Source organism: Balearica regulorum, chromosome 8 (assembly GCF_011004875.1).
Source record: "Balearica regulorum gibbericeps isolate bBalReg1 chromosome 8, bBalReg1.pri, whole genome shotgun sequence".
NCBI classification, from domain to species: domain Eukaryota; kingdom Metazoa; phylum Chordata; class Aves; order Gruiformes; family Gruidae; genus Balearica; species Balearica regulorum.
Window position 1 is genome coordinate 7,090,745 of NC_046191.1, and position 22,804 is coordinate 7,113,548.

The following is a 22,804-nucleotide window of genomic DNA, read 5'->3' on the forward strand; positions in this document are numbered from 1 at the left end:
TTTTCTTTGGTCTTTCTTCCACAACTTAGAAATTGCAAAGGCCAAAGCTTTCAGAAATTATACTTAAATAAGGTGATTAAATATGAAAGTCATTAAGTATTGATTGATATTGTGGAACCATTGATTTGGTATTTTCTACCTAGACCCAAAGTCAGATTAAAGATTACAAGTGGATAGCCAGTTATTATTACTGAAGTATCAAAAGAATGATAGGATGAGCAGGATAGACCATTTTGGAACAAGCTGCCATCTCTGCCAGTGTGACTCCCAAGACAGACGCAGCCAGTCCCAGAACTACCAGTGGGTCCCAACCAGCCTGGTCCCAGTGAAACCAATCAGGGGCTGCTGCTTGTATCTATAAACGAACAGACAAAAAAGCACACTTCCTATATCCCATACGTCGTGAGGCTTGTTGCATACTGTTACACAATTCTCCTCCCATTTTTATTTTGCCCTTACAGTTAGAAAAATTCCTTAACTTTGAAAAACAATAAAAAATGCTCATAGCAATTCCTGTGAGTTTTATTAGCTTCTGTATGGCTGACTGTAGCAGAACAGCCCTGAGTTTGCTTTACTATGGTCATTTAAACAAGTTAAGCTTAAAATGTTCATAGGGCAAAATTTAGGGCTTATGCCTAATGAGTACATTAAGCCTTATTATGTCTATTAAGCAGAGGGAGCCACCCTTGCTGTGACTACACATTACGCTTGAAAGCTGTTAAGGGCAGTGTACTGAATCCCCTAATCAAACCAGTGTGGGAGGTACTTTTTTGTGACATTTAGAAACCTTCAATTACAAAATAACTATCTAAAGGGCCAAAGAAATAGATGTTCCTAACAGTACCAGAAAACATAAACAGGCACCAGATGTAGGCAAAGAACCGGAAACATTATTTTTGCATTCTGGTTTTACTTTTCTTCTCTTACTTTGGTATTTTAAGATACTCAAAAAGAATAAAAAGCCCAATATCTGAGAGAAAAATTATCTCATCACTTGAGTAGCCAAAGATTTAAAAATTGCCCTAGAGACAAAAATAAAAGATAATTTTATCTGCAACATCCAAAGAGAGTATCTTTTATTACTTTACAATTCAAAAATTACAAGAGCACTAATTCAAGTTTGTATGAAGTTGAAGTAACTTAAATCCTCTTTTTTTTTTTTCTCTCATGTTCTGTAAGTCTTTTATCAGTGGTTTAAAATGAAGCATACACTTCCAGAAGGTGTCTCAGGACTGTGATCCTCAAAGAAAACCATATGGCAAACATCATAAATCTTTTTCCCTTCTGCTCTTTGACGGTCCCAGTCAAGAAAGTTGTAAGCCTGGAAGACCAGATTTATGTTCTATTGTTATAAAAATAGTTTCTTCTTGCATCCAACATGGTTTTAATTTTCTAGAAGTCCACAGTTCACAACTGCCAGTTTAGTGAGATAGTATATGCAAACAGCTGTAGAAAGAACATATACCAATTCTCTATTTCTTTTAGAGGCACCGGTGCATTATTTCACATACATAATGTGACTTAAGAGTAGCTTAGACTAGAAAAACTTGGAGTTTTTTGGTGCATACCACCAGATAGCTGTAAAGAAGTTTAAATTTCAAGCACTATCATGCACAAAGATGTTACTCCCAAATAGCAGATAAGAATCTAGTTTTAAAAAGTTGAAGTATAACCAGAGACAAAACTGACATAGTAGGTAAATATTTTAGGCTTCATCTGCAAATGGAAGATATAATCTGTCCACTACCTTCACATAAACAACATGGTTAAATATTTCAGAAATTCTTTCGATTGCTGATCTTAACAGACCCTCACAAGATAAAAAGAAATCATTAAAGTTCACAATTTGCAGCCTGAAAGCTCTAAAGACTTGAAAGCTCAAATACGAGACTTAAGACTATGTTGGTTGTTCCTAAGACTTCTGGGGAAATACAATGTGCAATTAGAGCTCTTTGATTACCTGAGGGAAGTTCAACACTTCATGAATTAGTGCTCCGGCCTTGAACACTACTGGAAAAGTTTTAGTTTGCTTCAAAACAAGTATGAAGACTGCTCTGCAAGAGGTCTGTAGATGTTTATTTCAATTCATTTCAGTGTTTACTGTTTCCTATGAAAACAGCTATTGAAATCAAAACTTCCCTACAAAAAATTCACTTTTTCTAACTTCACTTTTTTGTTGGAAAATTCTCCCAAAGTAATTTTAAGATCCATGAGAATCTTCTGAGGAAACAAAGGTGAGGGAAAATGATGCATTAAGAAAAATACAACAAACAAATGCCAGATTTTATTGAGGTACTGCATTCACATGTTTGTGCACTGAACAATCACATTTGGCTAAAGACAACCATATTTTTGACATGAAGACACCACATTAAGATGGTGCACAGGGAAAGCTTAAAATAAAACTTGGTCAACATGGTATGCCAAATTCTGCTCTGCCTGACAACTCTGTTACCTTACTGGAATTGCACTGGGTAAAGACAATAATTTGCAAATCAAAATATACTACTTCCAGTACAGTAACCATACACAAATACATAATCCTGGCACAGCTTCAGATTGGCCTCTGGTTGTAACAACCAGGAAACATCTCTGGAAGAATGAGTCAGGTTCTTGTGGCTCACAGTCACAGTTCATCCTTGTGGCTCACGAAATCTCTTGAAGCCACTTGGCTTTGTCAACAGCTTGTTTCAGTGGGGGCCTTGTAAAAGATGCAGCTTTGTATCTGCAAAATACCAATAACAGTTAAGAATTAGACTGAACAGGGGATTTTTTTCCTCTGCTGCACAACAGAGTTAATAAGGAGAGCCTACAAATCCAGAACAAACCACACATCTCAATCCATTTCACTGGGATTACTTCTTTCCAAGCATCTCATATTCCTAACCTTTATCATGTGAAGAACTACACCTCTGAAGGGCATCACTACAGCTATGAGACACTAAATGCCTCCTCTAAAGATGTATGTGGAGGAGTAGATCTGCTGCTGCTCCTCTGTTGTGCAAGTAAGGATTTCACCTTGCACGTGATAAAGGCTCAAGGCACAATGGTGCTAAAACAAAACAAAAAAGGCTTAGCAGATAAAGACAGAGTCATTCATCTAACACTTCTATGCAATGACTCTTTGAGAATGCACCACTAATATCTACATAGATCACATATTTCTTTATGATAGACATACTCACAATGTGTGCCTTTAATCCTGAAGGATACCAAAATATATTCCAAACTACAACTGAAGATTTTCTATACAAAGATACTACTCTACTGCTCACTAAAACAGGATTGCTTCTGAAGTGAAGCACAACAGCTGTTGGTACAGCTGAGTTAAGCAGATGTTTGTCTGGATATGCAAAAAACAATGGACATGCACTGAAGTTTGGCCAGAAAAATCTCAGCTAATTCAGCTACTGACAGAAGTTCTGAAGTGTGAAATCTTGGATTTCAAGGCAGATGGCAACTAGCAGCAAAGAGCATCCTAACCAGCAAAGAACATCACTCTGATACTGGTTCATTGAGAAGAACGATGCTTACCTGAGATACCAGTGATACTTTTTGTAGATTCTAGATTTTCTTCTGCTTAAGGCTCTGAGGATGGTTATACATTCCTGACCAACTTAAATCAAAATGTATGAGACACATATAAACTTAGACTTGTACCCTCCCCACCCAGTATTTTCATGTGGTCAACAGCAGGCTCAATAGGAGTCCGCAGTGTTCCCAAGAGGGCAAATTGCATCCTGGAGCGCACACAGTATAACCAGCCGCTCCCAAAGAGGTGATTATCCTGCTGTATTCAGGATTGGTGCTGCCTCAACTTGAATACTGTGTGCAGTTCTGGGCCCTACAATTCAAGAAGGGTGTGAAGGTACTTGAATGTGTCCAGAAGAGGGCAAAACAGCTGGTGAAAGGGCTGGAAGGAATGTCCTTTAGCTGTGAGGAGCAGCTAAGGACCTTGGGCTTGTCTAGTTTAGAGAAAAGGAGGCTGAAAGGCAACCTCAGTGCTCTCTACAGCTTCCTGAGGAGGGGATGTGGAGAGGGAGATGCTGAGCTCTTCTCCCTGGTATCCAGTGATAGGACATGTGGGAATGGCTCGAAGCTGGGCCAGGGGAGGATTAGACTGGACATTAGGAAGCACTTCTTTACTAAGAGGGTGGTCAAACACTGGAACAGGCTTCCTAGAGATGTGGTTGATGCCCCATGCCTGTCAGTGTTTAAGAGGCATTTGGACAATGCTCTTAAATATTTGCTTTAACTTGTGGTCAGCCCTGAAGTGGTCAGGCAGTTGGACTAGATGATTGTTGTAGGTCCCTTCCAACTGAAATAGCCTACTCTATCTCCACATACAGAATTTCTGATTAAATACCAGATCAGGAGGGAGCTCCCTAGGAGATCTTCCTGTTATGGCCATCACTCTTTCTCCAGATGCACACATAGCCTGACACAGCACCCAAAACAGTCTCTACTCAGACCAGCTTGACAGACATTTCCTTCCCAGATCTGGACACAGTCTAGCAAAAGCCAGGGGCTGCTGGTGTGGCCTAAGGGATGCCTGGTGCTAAGACACAGCCTCATGCACACTAAGGCTGTAGAGATCCTTCCTCTATCTCACCTCTGACATGTGAGAGTCTAGCCTGTTCCAGATGCCCTTGGAACAAAGTCCCACAAGTTGCCTCATTTGCTGGTCCAGTAATAGTTCTACCCTTACAGTTTTGGAAGATTTTTTTATTACTAAATCTGGATCTACTTCAATGTGAAATTCAGCACATTACTTACCCTGCCTACCACAGACATAGAAAATAATCACTGTCCTCTATTTTATATAACTGAACACTGTCACTCATCTTTCCTTTTCTAGACTCAAGCCAGCTTAAGCCTGTTCTGCCATTCCAAAATCTTCAGAATTTTCTTAGTTTTCTCTCTTCTCCAGTACATGAACACTGAAGAGCATTACTGCAACAGAGGCACTGCCAGCACTAACTGAAGCAAGTAATTACCTTACATCCTGTATACAGTTCCCCTCTAGTATTTCAGACTAAGAGAGCCCAGAACATCAATACTCTGTTTATGGCATACTGTAAATCCCCAGATATTCCCCCCCCATTACTTAGTTATCCTCCCTTAGGTATATTTGAGGATTTGATTTCTCCTTAAGTACAGTACTTTGCTTTTATCTTTACTGTATTTCACCTTTTTGATTTCAGATCATTTCTCCAGGGCACTGAGATAATTCTGAAAGGCAGTTTTATCCTCCTGAGTCTTGCAAACCTTTCCAGAGCAGTGTCATCCATAAATTTTACACATATGCACTTTACTGCTTCAGCCAAGCTCTTACTAGTCTTAGTACTGGGACAGAGTACTGATATCCTTCCCTCCAAAAACGTGCTTGAGAATGAGCCACTGAAAACTTTTCTGCATTTTCCTGAAGACCTGTAGGTCATAGCTACTTGTTCCTGTTTATCTGACAGGCAAGAGAAATTAGACTTGTTTGTCATGATTTGTCTTCATGAAATCTGTGTCAGATTGTTCTTGTGCATAACTTGATTGTTTAATAATTTGCTATATCATCACTCCAAGTTAGAAGTGATGCCTCCAGCTGCCTAGGTCCTCTCCTTTCCCTTTTTAAAGCTAAGAGCTGTGTTTGCCCTTCTGTTGGAAAAAAGCATGCAAACAAGCTTGAACTGTATGCTGAACTACATAAGTTGTAAGGGTGTCAGTGGTTCCTGGTTCCTAATTAAAAGCCAGTGAATTTGGCAGAGGAACTATGCATGCTAAATCAAATCTAATTGCTACATGTGGCTTTCTCACAGCAGTGAAGGTTTGCAGCCACTAAAGGACTCTGGCTTATTGCTGTATTGTGAAGTGGCTCCCCATAATAGGTGAGGGCATGAAATCTGCAACAATCAGACAGTATGAAAAGCAGCAGACAAAAAACAATTAGAGATCCTGGCATTCATTTTCATTTTCACAGAAAGTTCCCAGCTGCTCCATTCTGGATCTGGAAGCAAAAAGGCTCACAGGCTAAGGACAGTTTTCCTGATTTTAGAGGAGAGATCTCAAGTATTTTGAGTCTTCATGAAAATATCAGCCTCATTTTGCCAACAAAAATAATTGGATAATTCATCCACAAAAAAGCTTCTAAATTTTTGGTCTTTTATATAACGCATGCATTCAAACCCTATGAAAGTCCTTTGCAGCTGGCCTTTCAATGCTCTCCCTCTGTTTCTTCTTCCCTGTAAGCAATTGTGGTTAGAAGGCTACACTTCAGGGCACTCCATATACGTTAGTCTCTATAACACAGTGGAAAGCAGGCAAACTGAAGCATGAGGAAGTGAGAGGCTTATGGCCTTCAGAAAGCAAGGCCACATTCACAGACCTGAACTGAGGTCTTCTCTCAGTACTAAGCACTTGCTGCAGATATTTTTGGATTTTCTCACTACAGACGGCTTTCTGACTGCAGGATCCTTTTTAGTCTTCCCATGGCATTTTTCTCCCACAAGCGACTTCATTTGCAACAGCAGAAAAAAAAAATGTGTGGAGGTGGTTAGGAGTTTCAAAATGAGTTTTGCTACACTTAAGTATTTTCATGATGACAAGCAGCCCAAACCAACGTCTTATGCTGATAAAAAGTACTGAGAAAAATGCATTTGCACTTATGATGCACAGGATGGCTTTTTAAGGGTATAAGAAAAATACACGAAGCAGGGAACACTGATACATTTACTTTCCTGCTCATCTAAGAACAACTGTTGAGCAAACAGGCCCACTTTTTTTCTTCCTGTGACAGACACTGCTGATCTACAGCTATTCTCACATTCTGTGGCCATTTAGCCATGAGCTTTCACCCCCTGCAGAAAGTAAAATGCATGTTTCATGCTATTTGAAGTCTTTTGCATTATTCATAAATTCCTCTTAAGTCTGAAATACAATTCATCTGTACTGGTGTACATTTTAAATACTATTTTGCATGGTCTGTGCCATAGGCAGTTTGACCTTTAAACACAATTTCAGCATAAAAATTAAGTCAGCATGTGAAACTTCGTTTTTTGCAAGATAACTCCCTTCAGTTTTCTATCAGGCTTGACTCAGCACTCATAGGTAGCATCCCTGAGAAGCAGAATATGACTAAACTACCCACCAGATACTTCACTGCTCTTACCCTTTGTCACACAGGTGCCTTTCTAGCAGTTCATTGCTAAAGAATTTATTTTAAGTTACAATGGCTGCCTCCTTAGTAAGCTCTGGTGCATCCTGGACAGAATCAGGGAAAGGACAAAGATAGCATAAGGGGAATGTAATCTTCTCTGGCACATAACCATGAAGGAGTATTCATGTACAGTAAATCAAAGATTTCTCTGTGGAAGGACTCTATTCAAGTCTCTGCAGGTACTTCCCTGTGCACGGACAGCATCAGGGCAATGTATAAGTAAATCAAACAGGCAGTTTGCTAGTGCTTTTCAGAAAGCTAAAAACCCACACAAATAATCATGGTATTTTGAAAAATGCTTATCATAATCTGCATCACCATATAAAACAGAGCAGAGGGTATACAAATACAACAGAGTGAGATGAAAAGAAATGTTCTCACTGTACCTATTTTCATTACGGCATTGGTAGAATCCATCCAGTGCCTCTGTTTTTTAACATATCGAACTCCCTCTAGTCTCACTATCTGTAAAACAAAAGCATTTTTAGTAAAATAGCATTATTCTTCCTTCAGTTACAAGGAGTAATACATAGATGTGCCTGCTGCACTAGAAAAAACATAGTTCCTGGAAGATTCCTGAACAATCTTTAGAGGATGGGATAGACCAGAGCCATTCTACTTTCCATTCCTGAGCCTATGGGAGGCTGCAATTATTAAATTGCTTGTGTTAAAAAGGAATAAACATCAAGATGAAGAGCAGTTTAAGGTAGCAACACTGTGGTATAAGTAGGACTTGTAGCAGGAAATCAGTCTCCTAAAAGAAATGGGAGAAAAGTTTCCCATAGTCAAGAAAACAGATCAGAAATCTCAAACTTTCGCCCCTCTCTAAACATGATCAGTCACTATTACCTTCCATCCAGTGATCCCAAAGTACTGCGTGGGGGGGAGGCTCACAATACTTCTTTGCATGAAAGAAGCATCACCCTTGTTTTTCAGAAAGATTGAAAGGATGACAGGAACAAATAAAGCAATTTTTAGTTAGGCATTTCACCAGTTGCCAGAACTTAAGATTTTTCTGGGCATCTCCCATTTTTTGAGTCATTGGTTCTGAAGCTTAGTAGCATTTGAATATTGTTTTTCATAGCACAACTTTATAGGTTAGAATAAATAGTTCATTAAAATTCCATCAGATAACTAATAGACACACCTGCTTGGAGTAGCAGAGCTGGAACCTTTATAGTCAGGGCAGACTTGAGTGCAAACTTGAGTTCGCCCAACTGATCAGAATAACCAAAGCAAAAGCAGTCTGCAATGGATCACTGTCAGGAAGGGAAAAGGGAGATGCTCTGCCAGTGGTTTTCACTGATACCTGCTGACAGCAGAGAAAGCAAAGCTCGAGAAGGAAAGACTTTTCTGACCGCACTTTGAACTTCATTTCTGTTCTTTCTTACCTTACATTCATTCTTTCATTCCCTTTCTGCTTTCCTCACTGTTTCCAGTCCTAATTTTCTGCTACTATGCTTTCCATGCTAGTCTCCATCTTCATGAACAACCAACTCAGTTCACACTGAGTCCCATCTCTTTTCTCTGTCCTAAATCTTTAGTTATTCCAACCTTGTGCATGTTTCCCACCTGCAAGGCTCCCTCTTCATATCTCTCCCCAAGCACCCTGTGGGGAAGGGATTAAAAAAAGGTTCCCTATATCCAATAGGGATGAAAAGTTGAGAATTCTAATATTTTCATTCAAAAACTGAAACAAGGCAAATTGGGCAAAGGAATTATTTGTTTTTGAAGTGTTTTGAAAGTTGCATTTTATTGTTTGAATTGAAAACCCTACAGTTTTGTTTCAAAATATCAATGAGATGTGATAGTTTGACATTTCAAGAAAATCTGTACAATAATATTTAAGCCAAAATCTTTTCAGTAAGTTATTTCAGCTGTGACCAAAAAGCAAACCCAAAAAGTAAAAAGTCCTTATTAGAGGAAGACACCTTGTTTTTGAAGCCTGTCAAGATTTCATATCTAAATCAGCTTACAGCATCTACAGGTATCTTTGCAGTAAAAACCTGGTTCTTAATGAGCTGCAAAAATTCACTGCTACAAGAAAGTTTTGGAAATGTTTAAATTGGACTCCATATCTTTTAAATTTCCCAATTTAATCTTTCCTAGTGATGTAACTTTGAGCTAATGCTACTCTTCCACTAAATTTGAATTCCTAGTTCCAAAATAGGAAATTACTTCATTGCCTGAAGGAAAAAAAAACCCACTTTTTTTTTTAATAGTTGAGCCTATTTGGCTGATTTTCCCATATACCAATACCTGAGGTACATGGTTGGCAAAAAGAAAAGTGGCTTAACTCAGAAAAATTTAAGGCCAGCTGCACAAAGACCGTATAGTGGAAATTACTGATAAACCTTGAAAGCAAAGATATCAATGCATACTCCAAAATCCAAGCACAGTGTCTCTGAATTCAGACAGCGGCTATCTGGTTTCAGAACCAATAGAATCAGATAATTCTACCGAGCTAAGGAGGAGAAAGTCAGAGTTTGGTGATTTTTCATCAAAATATCTGAATGTTTCATATATCTGAATAGTGCCCCATGAGGAATTTTTAATTAAAGAGAGAAATAAGGATAGGAAAGTCATCAGGCTATTTTTTGAGTTGAGTTTTTCCTTATGTAATGAAACCATGAACTTTTGCATACGATGTCACTGCTTTGTCAGGACAAGGAAATCATCTCTTCTATTAAAGAAGATTTTTGCCAGCACTTATGAGTAATTTACAAGGCCACAGTTCTCTTCACACTTCAACTCAAAGGTCCCTGCTGTCTGAGTCTGAATGCATTAGAGGTCTTCCTATGCTAAGTTTTATAGCAAAATGTTATTTACCATTGTAAAATGTAATTTGCTATCCTCACTTTGCAGTGGTATAGGATACTTGGCCCCAAAGGTCTTTGCAGACTAATGCTGGCAGAAATACAAGAGCAACTCAGAAAATGTGTTTACAAGCTGTTTGGGTCACCAAGGTGGAGAGTCTCTATCTACCTTTTTACCTCTGATGGTAAAACCCATTTTAAGGGGCCATCACAGATGGCCACTCCTATCAGCTGCCTGTTCAAGGGAAGCATATGTACACCTTCTCTTGGAGCTGAGCAGCAGATATGCCTCTAGATTCCTCCTGTTCTGCCTGTTTAATATTCCTCTCCTGACAATTATGCAATCTGTACCCAATCATCCTCATCTTCCCTAGATGCTCCAGCATTGTTCACTCAGCCTTAACAAAACATGTGCAATCTTGTGACTCCCCAGTTGCCTACATTTTGAAGGGGATAAACCTTTTACACAAAGAGAAGTTTTATTGTTAGAAGGAGAACAAAGCATATAACCAAATTCCCTTTCATCTTGGGAAAATCCATAATATTTGCATTCTCTGGGCTTTGGATTTCTTTGGGGCCTTTGTTTACCAAGAAGGACTGTTACAGTTCTCCAGACTTTAAATGGGAGAAACAGAAACACCTACAATGAGTTCAATGAAAAATCCTTTCTCTCATAAAGAGCTTACTGAGCAACTTGTATGATTAAAAAGCCAGTTTGCTATGCTAGTAAGTATGTTCCAATGATTTGAATATTCACCTTGGTGTCAAAAAGCATAGCTCAATTCTCTGTACCACAGAATTGTGTCAAGCTAGTCTTAGAACTGTATTTTTAGAGGTATCGTAAGCAAAATGACAAAGGTCTTCTGGTTCAAAATTCCACTGGACATTAGTGTCTAGATTGACACACAAAGCATTAAAAATATTACACCACTTTGCAGTTCTGTCTCCTTGTAAGATAGGGCTAATAGTACCTCCCTACTTCAGAAAAGTGGTTGTGAGGTTAGAGGAAAAACTGTGTAAGACACTTCAGTAAGGCAGACCATTAACCAAAGAGCCAAATCCTAGGTGAACCTCACATTCTGAGTGCAAACAGTAAGAAAGCAATGTATAAAGATCCGAGATTTTGACTGTAAGAGGAGAAGATTTCATTGAAAGAGATGAAGTATGTTGCTGCTTTTTATTAATACTAGATCTGATAAGAAACTAGACTAAACTCCTTGAGATATGGGATTTTCTCGTTTGCCTGTACACACTGTCTTGCATGTAAGGGATCTGCTCTGCACTCCACGCTATGATACTTCAATGTATCTACACCACACCAGTGACTGAGCTCATTTTTCTTGAAATTCAGTTCTGAGATTAAAATGCTAATTTGTGCTATAGCTAGCAACATGCTCAGCTAACTCAGAAACCCTTCTATGTAATATCTGTTGATACTGAAGGTATTGAAAACCATTGGTTCAAGATTAGAGGCAAATTCCAGCTGATCTGCCTTTTGCAAAATCAGAAGCTTTAACAAAGGCCGTACATCCAGTTTATTGTTAGATTTATGATCAATCTTGAAATTATTTCTGTAAAAATCCAACAATTCCACTTCTATATTTAGATTTTGGATGAGCCCACAGAACAATGACCAACTTTGACTATTACATGAATGAGGAAAAGCATACAATCAATTGTGTGTTTAACGAAATACAAAACTCCAACTGAGCTGATTATGGGTGAAATTGAATATAACTTAAAATATTGCTTTCATAAATGAGTGCTCTCTGAATGCTCCAGGGGTATAGATGTTGCACAACACCTAATGTGTGACAGCCTTCATCTAAGGATGAGAATAGTTCAGAAAAAACAGGGTTAAACTGAGTTTACAGTTAAAACTCAGTCCTCATGCCTAAAATTTTCTGAAGCTTCTAAAAATTGGGGTTTTTTAAAATTCATTTTTATTGCCTATATATGATTATGCTTAAATCTCAGAAGAACAAAAAAGAGCAGGACAGAGGCTGGTTTTATTGTTCCTCAGGCCTGAAAGCAGCTAACTAGCCCTCTCAAGATACACAAACCTTGCATGACTTCCATGCAAAAGAAACCCTAGTACGATGAAGATAAGCACTCAGGCTTGTCAATGAAATCCTTCAACATTTTCAAAGATATCTCAACCTTGGCAAAGCAACTGGCTTTCAATTTCTGGCAGCCCACCTCATCAACAGCTAAAGCTATCAGAATTTAGATGTGAAATAATTGTCATTCAGAGCAGCCAAAGAAGCAGAATAATAAAAGTGAAAAATACAGAATGAGAGCAAAGTCAAAACAGTGTTTAAATACAAAGTAATGTGGTTTGAATAAAGCTCAAAACAACACAGGAGATGGTTAGGAAAAAGCAAAGATCTCTCAGCTTCTTGGAGGCCTAACACCTGGAATCATGAGACACAGGACCCCTACGTGAACACTGGGTCACCAGTGGGGGATCTTGGGGTGCTGTTCACCTCACGATAGGAAGAGAGGAACGATGTCTAATGCCAAAGCAAGATGTGGTTTTGCAGCAGGGTTCGAGTCCGGAGAGAGAGATGGAATCACTTGGCCGCAGTGGTGTAATAGCACCTGCCTCCTTCCCAGCTCCCCATGCACCAGACATGCCTGGCACTAAAATACGAAGCATCAGAAAAACAGCACTGCTATCCTAGCAATGGATCAAGAGCTGATGCCATAGCAGGAAAACCTGAGGGAAGAAGTTAAACAGCAACACATTCAAAAGCATAATGCCAATTTATAATTAGAACTCAACCATCTTGTAAAAGATCACTAGGCATGTTGTTCATCCCACCCAAGAGTTTATTTAGGCCATTCTAGGTAGCAGGTCTTATTTCCACTCTTTCACTCCACAACAGGTGTCAAGTTGTCAATTTGGAGATTAGTAGCAGTTTGCTGAATGCGTGATTTTTACTGTGGCAGCTTGCTCAGCTTATGTAGCTCCGAAGGAAGGCTTTGCACTTCCTGACAGCCCTATAAACCACTTTTAGGCCAAAGCCTGCATTCTCTGGAGAGCAAAACGAGACATAGGAAGTTTGGTATGAAGTGGACTGTGTTAAGTAGACACTCAGGAGGGGGCTTACTGCTGTACAATAGGTTATAATTACAGTAACTCATTGGTCATTTATTGCCATGCAGGTATGGAAGCATTTGAAAAACTAGTAAAAAAAAGAATTTGAGGTGAGGGGACTTTTTCCAAGAATTATTCCCCTTTTTTAACTTGTTCAACTTCTGAGGCCTAAGCACATAATATTCCCTTTACTTCCTACAACTTTACTGGCTGAACTACTGAAGCCGCATTTAAACGTTTAGGGAGTCCAAGACAAAGGGTGAAACTTACCACATCTCATCCCACCATCCCAACTTGCAGTCAGATTTCACAAATGTAGTGAAATGTAGCAGCAGCCACAGGTTTTCCCATGCCAGTGGGCTAGTGCTGGCTACATACACCATTCCCGCAGGCATCTGCTGATGCAGTTTGGGCACAAATGTATTGACTACTGGGACTGAAACAAAGAGTCTATTTCAAAGACTGAATCCTATGACACAAAGAAAAGAATGATCTCTCCCTGTCACAAGAAAATACACTTAAAATCTCTTGTGATTCTTATTCCTAGAATGAAATCACTACTATATATTTATGTACTCTTGACAGGAAATCCAGAGCAACTCATTAAGCCTCTTCCTGATAAAGGGACTTATTTCTTACACCTTTACTCAGTATTATGAGGTTTTACACGCTTCTGACTACCAAATAAATATACTGAACTTGTGTTAAGTTTTTTCATTTGAGTTTGGTACAGATTTCATTCAGAAGGTAAAACAGCAGGATAGCTTGACTACGTCTTGAGGTCCCCATCAGAAAGAAAATACACACTGCTGGATTCTTCCACATCCATTTAAAGACAGAGTAAGGCTTTTCCCCTGCAGGAGATAATATATGTCAATAACAACTGGGCTTACCTGCCATCTGGAAGCTTAAACCAGTATCCAGTTTGCTGCGTGGCTTTGTGCTGATAAACAAATAACATAGAACACACACAGTGATGATAAAAGCAAAGAGGACCACTGCTGCTATTGACAGGCCCACAAGTGCTCCAACACTAAAAGAGAAAAACAAAGAAATTAATTGTACAAACAGTCTGGGATGCCCATTAAAACAATGGTCAGGATGATGTCTGGAGGTTATTTGTACTTAGGCAGGGGAATGACTGTATTTTACTGTAAACAAACATTTAAAGCTCAATACTTAAGTTGCATAAACTGGAATTATTTCATTGCCCTCAGAGGGGTCAATGTCATTACATAGCAGTTGAACATCTGTCTCTCAGTGACATTTCATGTTACCTACGCATACTACTCCTGAGTCTGATTTAAACTGTGTTTATGAAAATCAGAAATAACTTTGTGTAGTAACGAGCATCGATGAGATCAAAACCTACTCCAATGCAGTGCATATTCCCAGATAAGCATAATATCACATAAATATCACATGTACACACAAAGAGGGATTCCAGAACTTCAGGCAGCCCATACATACTCCTTTTTCTCAAACATGACTATTAAAGCCATATTTTCGGTCTGAAATGCCATTTTTATTGCAAGAGCAGCCTACTAGAGCACTTTAAGCAACATACACCTTTGTCACAGACTTCTCACCAAGAATGCCATGCCCATGAAAAATGGGATAAAAACACACAAGCTATGTTATTCAATTCTGTTAGCAGCTCTGTAGAGCAGGGTGGAGTACTGTGATCACTGTTGTGCCTTTGTGTCAATGCAGTAAATCTCCAATCAAGATTGGAGGAGTTCTTCCATGACGTTTATCAGGGTAAAAAAACCCTAAAGATTCATTTACACACAATATCAAAGGCCTCAAAGGAGCAGGAACTGAATATTCAGAAGGCCAAACACACAGTAGTATATACAGATTTTATCAAGATACTACCTCTGCAGAATAGAAGCTACTTTATAGTGCTTCCATAGACATTCAGTGAGACAGTATATGTATATACAGAAATCTGTAGTAGTTTCCTTATTTCCACCCTTCTTTTCAAGTCTTTTCCTAATATAAAATTCTTACAATGAAATAAAGGACCAATTGCAATACAGTCTAACTCTCATTTGCTATCTTCTCCTGGGCCATTTAATGCCTTCAGTGTTCCAGTCCTCTGTTCCACCACTCAAGCCAGAGACACTGACTTCTGTTGAAATTAAACAGTGGGCTTTTGGTCACAGATGAAAAGAGTCCAAGGATTGAGAATCCTTATACTACTGCTGTGGTATTTACAATTTTGACAGATGTAAAAAGGACATAAGAGAGATTAGTGTCTTACATTCTATGAACTCCATCCTCTAGTGATAAAAATGCCTTTATATATCACCACTATGAGTGAGAAGTCACTTCTACTGTGGCCTTGCAGGGAGATGAGAAGAATTGTGCCTCAAGATGTTTTTATGAATTTCACATTCAAGCTACTGCAAAGCTTCTATATAAGCTCCAATTACACAGACAGATATGTCCACAGGAGAAACTCTTCATGTCAGCAGGATGAGAACAGATATTGGTATGACTTTAACATGCAGTTCTCATTAGTCAGATCCATTAATGAGGTCTGTGCAACATCTAGCTCCACACACAAGTAAAATCATTTGTTATCATTGGCTCTGGAACAAACAGCTTTATCCTTATGAAGATTTTTCATGGTATTTATCATCTGCATGAACTACAGTGTCCTTTTATATGTTTGTGTATATATGCATGTATTAAGCAAATTTTTCCTCATCATTTTTTTTGCTCAAGCAAAAAACTTACAGGCAAGCAGTATTCTGCTTAATATGGAATCTGAATATATCCTTACAGTCACTGATCTCACCTGGGTTCTGGCCTCATTTTTGCATTTTCACTTGGAACACCTTGACCCAAATGGACAGAACAGAAGAAATACACTACATTACAGGAGGCCGAAGTGAGCAGCCAAACCAAGAACAACCTTCACAGCTGAATCTATTTGAGGAAGTAATACAAACCCAAAGGCTCTTCAAGAAATAGGTATTTGTGCTTTTTTGGTCATGTCAATATTAGTCCTATTCTAAATTTCCTTTTAAATAACAGTCTACAGTACAGGACAAAACAGGTTGCTCACCATTATCCAAACATTAAGCAGAGTCACCTGTCCTAAAGCTGACTAGATCAAGTACATACCAATTATGTTTATTTCTATTCCAAAATCTATTAATTCTTGTTTATAGCTCTCCTCCATGCAGTTGTAGAAGATGACATTAACAATACAGTTGTGTATTGTACAGCACAATGCATCTTCAGTATCATCACATAACTTGTTTAAGATGCTTTGTAAGTTATAAATGGCAAAGGTAAGAAAAGCAGTTCCTGGGTAACTCTCCAGTATTTCCTACTACAAGTTAAAGACTTATATCACAGGTTATATGGTACTAAAAGTGTGTATCATGCTTCAGCAGCAATGTGAACCTCACCCAAAACATGGAGATCAGCATCACAAAACCAAATAGACACCCTGGATTCCACCTCCTAAATCAGAAATTAAGATTCAGTTTGTACTTACTCTTTTTAAACGTTTCAATACCAGACTGTTCTCAATGTGCTGAAGCTAAACCATCTAAGGAACACACGATTAATTTCTTTAAGGTTAATTTTGGGTTAAAGTTCAGGGGTGGGGGTGTGTTTCTTAATTTATTGAATTAATTCAGAGGAATTTAGTATGCCTTCCACAGCTCTGAAAACTGAAGATTTCTTAACCAGAACAATCTTTTCTTTCTTTTTTTAAATATCTAAAACTGTTACCAGAAAGAAAATACCAAAATAACTATGATCATTGATCATTTTAATGATCATTTAATGATCACCCTCCTCTGAAAACAGAGGCAGCCCTTCAGCATGTCACCTAGATACTTCAGCAATTACTGTGGTCCATATGTATCTAGAAAACCCCTTGCTAAAACCCACTTTGCCATCTTCTCATCTTTACCTTAAACACTGTTTAAAGTCCACCCAGCAGTCCACAGGCCTCAGGGTGTGTCTTCAAGATCAGTCTTCTGACAGTAGAGACATTAAACAACCAAACTAAAAAGTCACTCTTTGCATGCCTCATTAGCATGCAAAATTCTCTTCATTAACAACCCACCCACCCTCAAAACAATGATCTGGCATAAAAACAGCAATGAAGGCCTAGGGGTAACCCTGGTAGCATTTACACAACTCTTTGAACATGAGCAATGCTAAGTTTGGTAGAAGAGCCACAGACCAAACAGAACTTTCCCAAGTTACTTTCTACATACAATAAAGATAGTCACTTTTCACTGATGCTCCTACTGCTATCACACCGAGTGCCACGTACACATTCGCAGCACTGCCACACATCTCTGCACAGCCAAAGGCTTTACTGAGCAGAGAGGCTCCACTCTGTCAGCAGACTCTCCACAGCTCCCCAAGCTGCTGTCCATAGAGCTGCTTAGTGGGTTATTGACATTTCTGTCAGTGGATGGTCAGCATCACACACCTACAGTTATTTTAGTCCATAAAATTAGTCCATCCACACCAAGTACAGCTAGGAAAAATTTAAGTATTGTCTAAACAGATGCAGTACCTCCACAGATAGATTAAAATGAAGCTCATTAGTCATTTGGATCTGAGTGAATCAGATGTTCCTAATGCAATTGCTGCAGTGATGTGTTGTATGTAGTATATGCAAAGCTTAAAGAGATAAATATTCCCAGGAGATTGGAAGAATGGGCATACCGAAACAAGAGACTTGCTATTTTGAAAAGCCAAAACAGTCCTGGAGATCTGTACAGCTAAGCAAAGCTTGGCTACAGCATTAAGTCACCATGGTTTTATGGGTATTAATTAATAAAGCATTTTGAATACAATCTATAGTTGGTCTGCCAGAGTTTTAAACATGTAATATTACATGAAGCTTATAAAAGGCACGGATTTGGAATGGATGCTGTAATTCTACTTGATACTGAAAGAAGCTGTTAAATTTGCAAAGTAAAACTTAATTGAACATAATTCTAAGATATTTTAAAACAATGAGAAACAAAAGCTGACTGAACCTAACTGCATCACAGTTCAGTACAAATACTACACGCTCAGCATTTCTCCTCTTCCACTCAGCTTTGGAGGTAAAGTAGATGTCATGATGACTACATGTACATGCGCAGCACATGGCTCTGAAGAGTGTGTTCAGTGTTTTGCTCACTAGTGTTTTATAGCATCTTGTTTTGTGGTTTCAAAAGCTGCATAACCTTCTGGTCAATTTTGTACACCTCTGCCTTTTACTAATGTTCCCTTTCCTTTTCCATGGGCTCCTGACTGCTATAAGAGATAGAAAAAACCCACAACCTTCACTCTTCTTCGCTGAGCTCAGCTTTTCAAGAAATGTGCAAAAGGAACCTAGGCTGCTCTAACAAAAACAATACTATACTATCTGATTTTAAGTACCAGCAAAAAAAAAAAGAAAGTGAGAAATTAAATATTACTGATAATAAATTCAGGGGAAGTATGAAATGTGTTTGAGTTGCTCAAAGGTCAATTATTTATGGTTGTCCAGCAGCTGCTAGTACAGCGGGTGTTAGGATGCACTTAAAGACTGCAGTTTTTGCAGGAGTGGGAAGGGAAAAGATGGTTCCATTTTGCTAAGGGATAGTGTAGCCTATAAGTCTTAAACATAGTACAGGCGGCAGTGATTTGGCAAAAAAGAATCATGTAGATCTGCAAATGACTGTTGCTTTAGGTTGCCTAGGCCGCTGGTTTCCTCCATGAACTGCTTCCACCAAAGCTGGCTGCCAAGTGGTCTGGCAACATGTCTCCCACAGCAGGAAAAACACAGCTGAAATATGCAATAGCTTTCTGAAATTCTACTGGTGTGTCAAACAAGTAATCCCTGAGATATCACCAACCATTTGGTGGTGCATTCAGCCACTGCTTTCAAATTAATGGGGAGAGTCAAGCAAATGAAGATTTAGGATGAGAAACTTAAAGCTCTGGAGTAAAGCAAAACCTGCAACAATTGCCCCATTGGAGCTTTCAACTCCTTTCCCTTCCTCAGTACATTCAATCTCCAGACTTACCTTGTCTGATTTGGCTAACTTTTAAATACTTTTAAGTCTTAAGGGTTTCAAGTCTTAAAACTGTGTCCTCAAGAGCTGTAAGAAGCATTTGAAGGATTATTTTAACATATGGTTGTTACATACTGACATAAGTAAGTCTGAGACAAAGACAAGCAAGGCAGTGATCACCAAAACATTCTGAAAGACCAGAAAATGTTATTTTTATGTTTTCTTTAAACTCCTAATGGAACTATCATGTGAAACTGCATACAGTTTTCAAAGTGCTGTAATACCATAGGGTTTCCAGTGTTAGTAAAATTGTGATTTGATTTGTTACTGGAAAACACTTCTGAAAACACAAATTTCAACTCTAACCAATCAGTAACTTTGCTTAGAGAGGTAAATTGTATTTATTCACCTCTTTTCTATGATGGACATAGACAGTTATGGCAGAAATCAAGCACAACCAAAACTCCACCAATTGCAATTTCCTCGGATCCTCTCAGCAGCTTAGGGCCATGGTAGAGAGGAAAAAAAAAAGAACAAATCCTTAAGTTTCAAAGTTTTGGTCCAAATTTCTGACCTAGGCGGAGACTAAGCAGTCACACTTCTCAGACCCTAGAAAATCTTTGTAAAGGAATATCCTTCAGAGAGGTGCTTCATTAAAGCCTCTCATGGGATCCAGTTCTTTGAGGTACTTTCTTAAAAGATCAAGCTTTAACGGTCTTCACTACAACATCTCATCCAGATGCAAGAGCAAAACTTTTTTATCTTAATCTTTCAGTAGTTCTGTCATCTTGAGAAGGCTTCCCCATGACTGAAATAGTCAAAGACTATGCAAAAAAAATCATTTAACATTAAAACAGTATGGCTATTTGCTGACAAAAGTGTAAAAAGGATACTTGAGGATGTCTTCTTACATCAGTGAAACTGAGTTCTGTGTCAGTCACAGCTGCAGATGGCTGAGAGATTCCCACATTGAACCCACTATTTGTTCCAGACAAACTAAACTTTAAATAATTATACACTAAACATTAGACAAGATGAATTACATGACAGTAAGCCCAGAGTACTGGATAGCACTCACCCAAGATCCCAGAAGGAAACCATATGTAAAACTGCAAAACTGCTGGCCAAGGTGTGCAACCCATCATTAGATAAGGCCACTCTGCCGGAGGACTGGTAGCCTGGGAGTGTTACTCCCATCTATAACAGGGCTCTACAGGGGAACCCAGGAACTACAGACTAGTAAACCTGTCTCCCATCCCTGGCAAGACAGAAAGATCTGTAAAAAGAGGAATAATATCACTAAGCCAAGAGATTAACACAATGTCAGGGCGCTGAGTGCATCTGGGTTGCACCTGACCCTGGTTCTTATTCCCAAGCCACAATGCCCAGGCCTGCCCTGCTCACCTTACCTGGATAGGAGGGCCAGGTCCTTTGACGGTGAAGACACAACCCCCATCCATCTCGTTACCACATTTTGCCCTCAGGAAGCTGCTGGCACTTGCTGCTTCCTAACATAAAATCTTTCATTAGAGTCAGCATTACTATGAGGGAAAAGTACTGCCTTGTTAACCTGCTGGAGTCTATTAAGTGTCAATAAGCAGATGGATAAAGGCACCCAGCAGACAGAGGGAGATTTTTCAAAAAGCTTTTGACAAAGCCCTGCACTGAAGCTGGGACTAAAAAGACTAAACTGACACTGGACTGGGGAAAAGGTTCTGTTACAGATTCAAGGCTGCTTAAAAGAATAAGGAGCAAAGCACAGGGCTAAGTGGTCTCTTCACTATAAAGGTCACTAGAGGTCAGTGCTGAGACTGATTTATTCAGCATCTTCAACTACGTCCTGAAGAAGAATAAAATCTGAGTTCCTGATGATCCTTAGCCCCTACAAGTGATCAAATGCTACGAGGGCAAGGAATGTTAGAAGATTTGCGTAAAACTGAGTAAGCAGGAAAAAGTGATGTAGATAAGCTTCAGTGTACATAACGTATAAACAAAACCAAGCCTACATAACAATGAATTCTGAACTGGCAGTTCTGAACTCAAGAAAAGTTTTAGAGTCATCATTGACAGCTCACTGAAATCACAGAGTCAATGAGCAACAAAATGCTGGCCACCAACAGGAAGGATTTTGAGAGCAAGACTGAAGGCAGCATTTTACCACTGTGAAAAACTTTGCCATGCTCACATCTTGAGCATGCAGCTTCCAGATTATGCACCTCTAAGAATAATGCTGTGGAGTGAAAAATGGTAAAGATGAGAGACAACTGAAGTGATCAGCAGGACGTAGCATCTGCCTCAATGATAATCCAAAAGGACTAAGATTGTTCAGTTTGGAGAGGTGAAAGCTGAGAACTGATACACCAAACAAAATTTTGAACATTGTGCATAAACTGAACCTGCAATTGTTGTTCACCAGATCTCACAATACTAATACTAGAGAGCACTCCAGAAAACTAGTAGGAAACAGTATAAAACAGATAAAATTATGTATCTTCAAATAGTAGGTAGTGACTGCTGCCACTAGGGCTGCAGAAGCAAGTCTAGAAAGGGATTAGACAAAATCAGGGATAACAAGTGCATAAAAAGATAGTGAAAGCACCATGCAGAGGTGTACTAATGCCCTGACACAGCCAGCATGGATGCTGAAGAGCCTGAGGGGAATCAGGCACGGACAGCAGCCAGGCTGGCTGTGTGCAGCTTTCACTGCCACTGCTGGAGATCCAGTCAGAGCTAAATGGATCGCCGCGCTGACCCAGGAGAGCACAAGTCTGATTGTCTGCCATCTTCCAAGCGGAAAGTTATTTAGTGCTAGACCTTACCACACACAGAAAAGTAGCTGAAGTCATTGGGAACTTCATGCACGCAGCATCTTACACGCTCAGGCACAGACACAGCCGTTCCCCTCACACGGAAAGGGCAGAGGGACACTCCGGATGCTCTGTACACAGGCACTGAGCGTTTCCCAGCGCTTCCTTACAAAGACCACGATTTTTTTTCTTTCAGAAACCACCCTGGCACAAGCAGAAGTATCTCTGGGCAGCAGCTGCAGCTCTACCGCTACTCTCAGTGGGACAAAAGCAGCCTGAAAGTACCCGGCTACAAGTACCTCAAACACAAACCCGCAGGCAAGCTCGGGCGAACACGGGTCGCCCGCCCCACAGGGCCGCCGAGCCTCGCCTGGCCGGAGCCTCCCCACCGCCCGCCATGCGGGACCGGGAGCCACCGCTCCCCTACCTGAGCCACCACATGTAGCTGTGCTCGTAGGGAAAGAAGCTGTGGGGGTCATCGCAGCAGTACTTGACGTCCTGGAAGCCGCAGCAGTACACGGCGCGGACGTCGCCGCCCGTCCGCGGGCAGCTGAACCCGCTCACCAGCACCTTGTCAACGTTGAGGTAGCTGCTGCACTCGGCACTCATGGTGCGGCGGCAGTCCGCCGAGCTGCCCGGCGCCTCAGCTCCGGCGGCACCCGGGTGGGAGGTAGGGCGGCGAGCGGGCGGAGCTCGGGCGAGCAGGGGGCTGCGCCGGCAGCGGCGGCGAAGAGTGGGGCAGGCGGCGGGCGAGTCTGGCTGCGGGCGGGACCCGCCGCGTCCCCCCACCCCAGAGGTCGTCGCAAGGCGGGGAGCGGCGGGAGCCGCCCGCGCCCTGAGGTGAG

General features: G+C 40.1%; 1 protein-coding gene across 1 annotated transcript; it reads right to left on the minus strand.

The window, feature by feature from the left end:
- Positions 1-2,269: 2,269 nt before the first annotated feature.
- SHISAL2A (shisa like 2A) lies at positions 2,270-22,804 on the minus strand. Its single transcript, XM_075759390.1, has 4 exons — positions 22,387-22,804; positions 14,017-14,156; positions 7,594-7,672; positions 2,270-2,725 (listed from the first exon to the last, which is right to left on the minus strand). Exons 1-3 carry the CDS (start codon positions 22,566-22,568, stop codon positions 7,641-7,643), a joined length of 354 nt encoding a protein of 117 aa, XP_075615505.1. The 5' UTR covers positions 22,569-22,804; the 3' UTR covers positions 2,270-2,725; positions 7,594-7,640.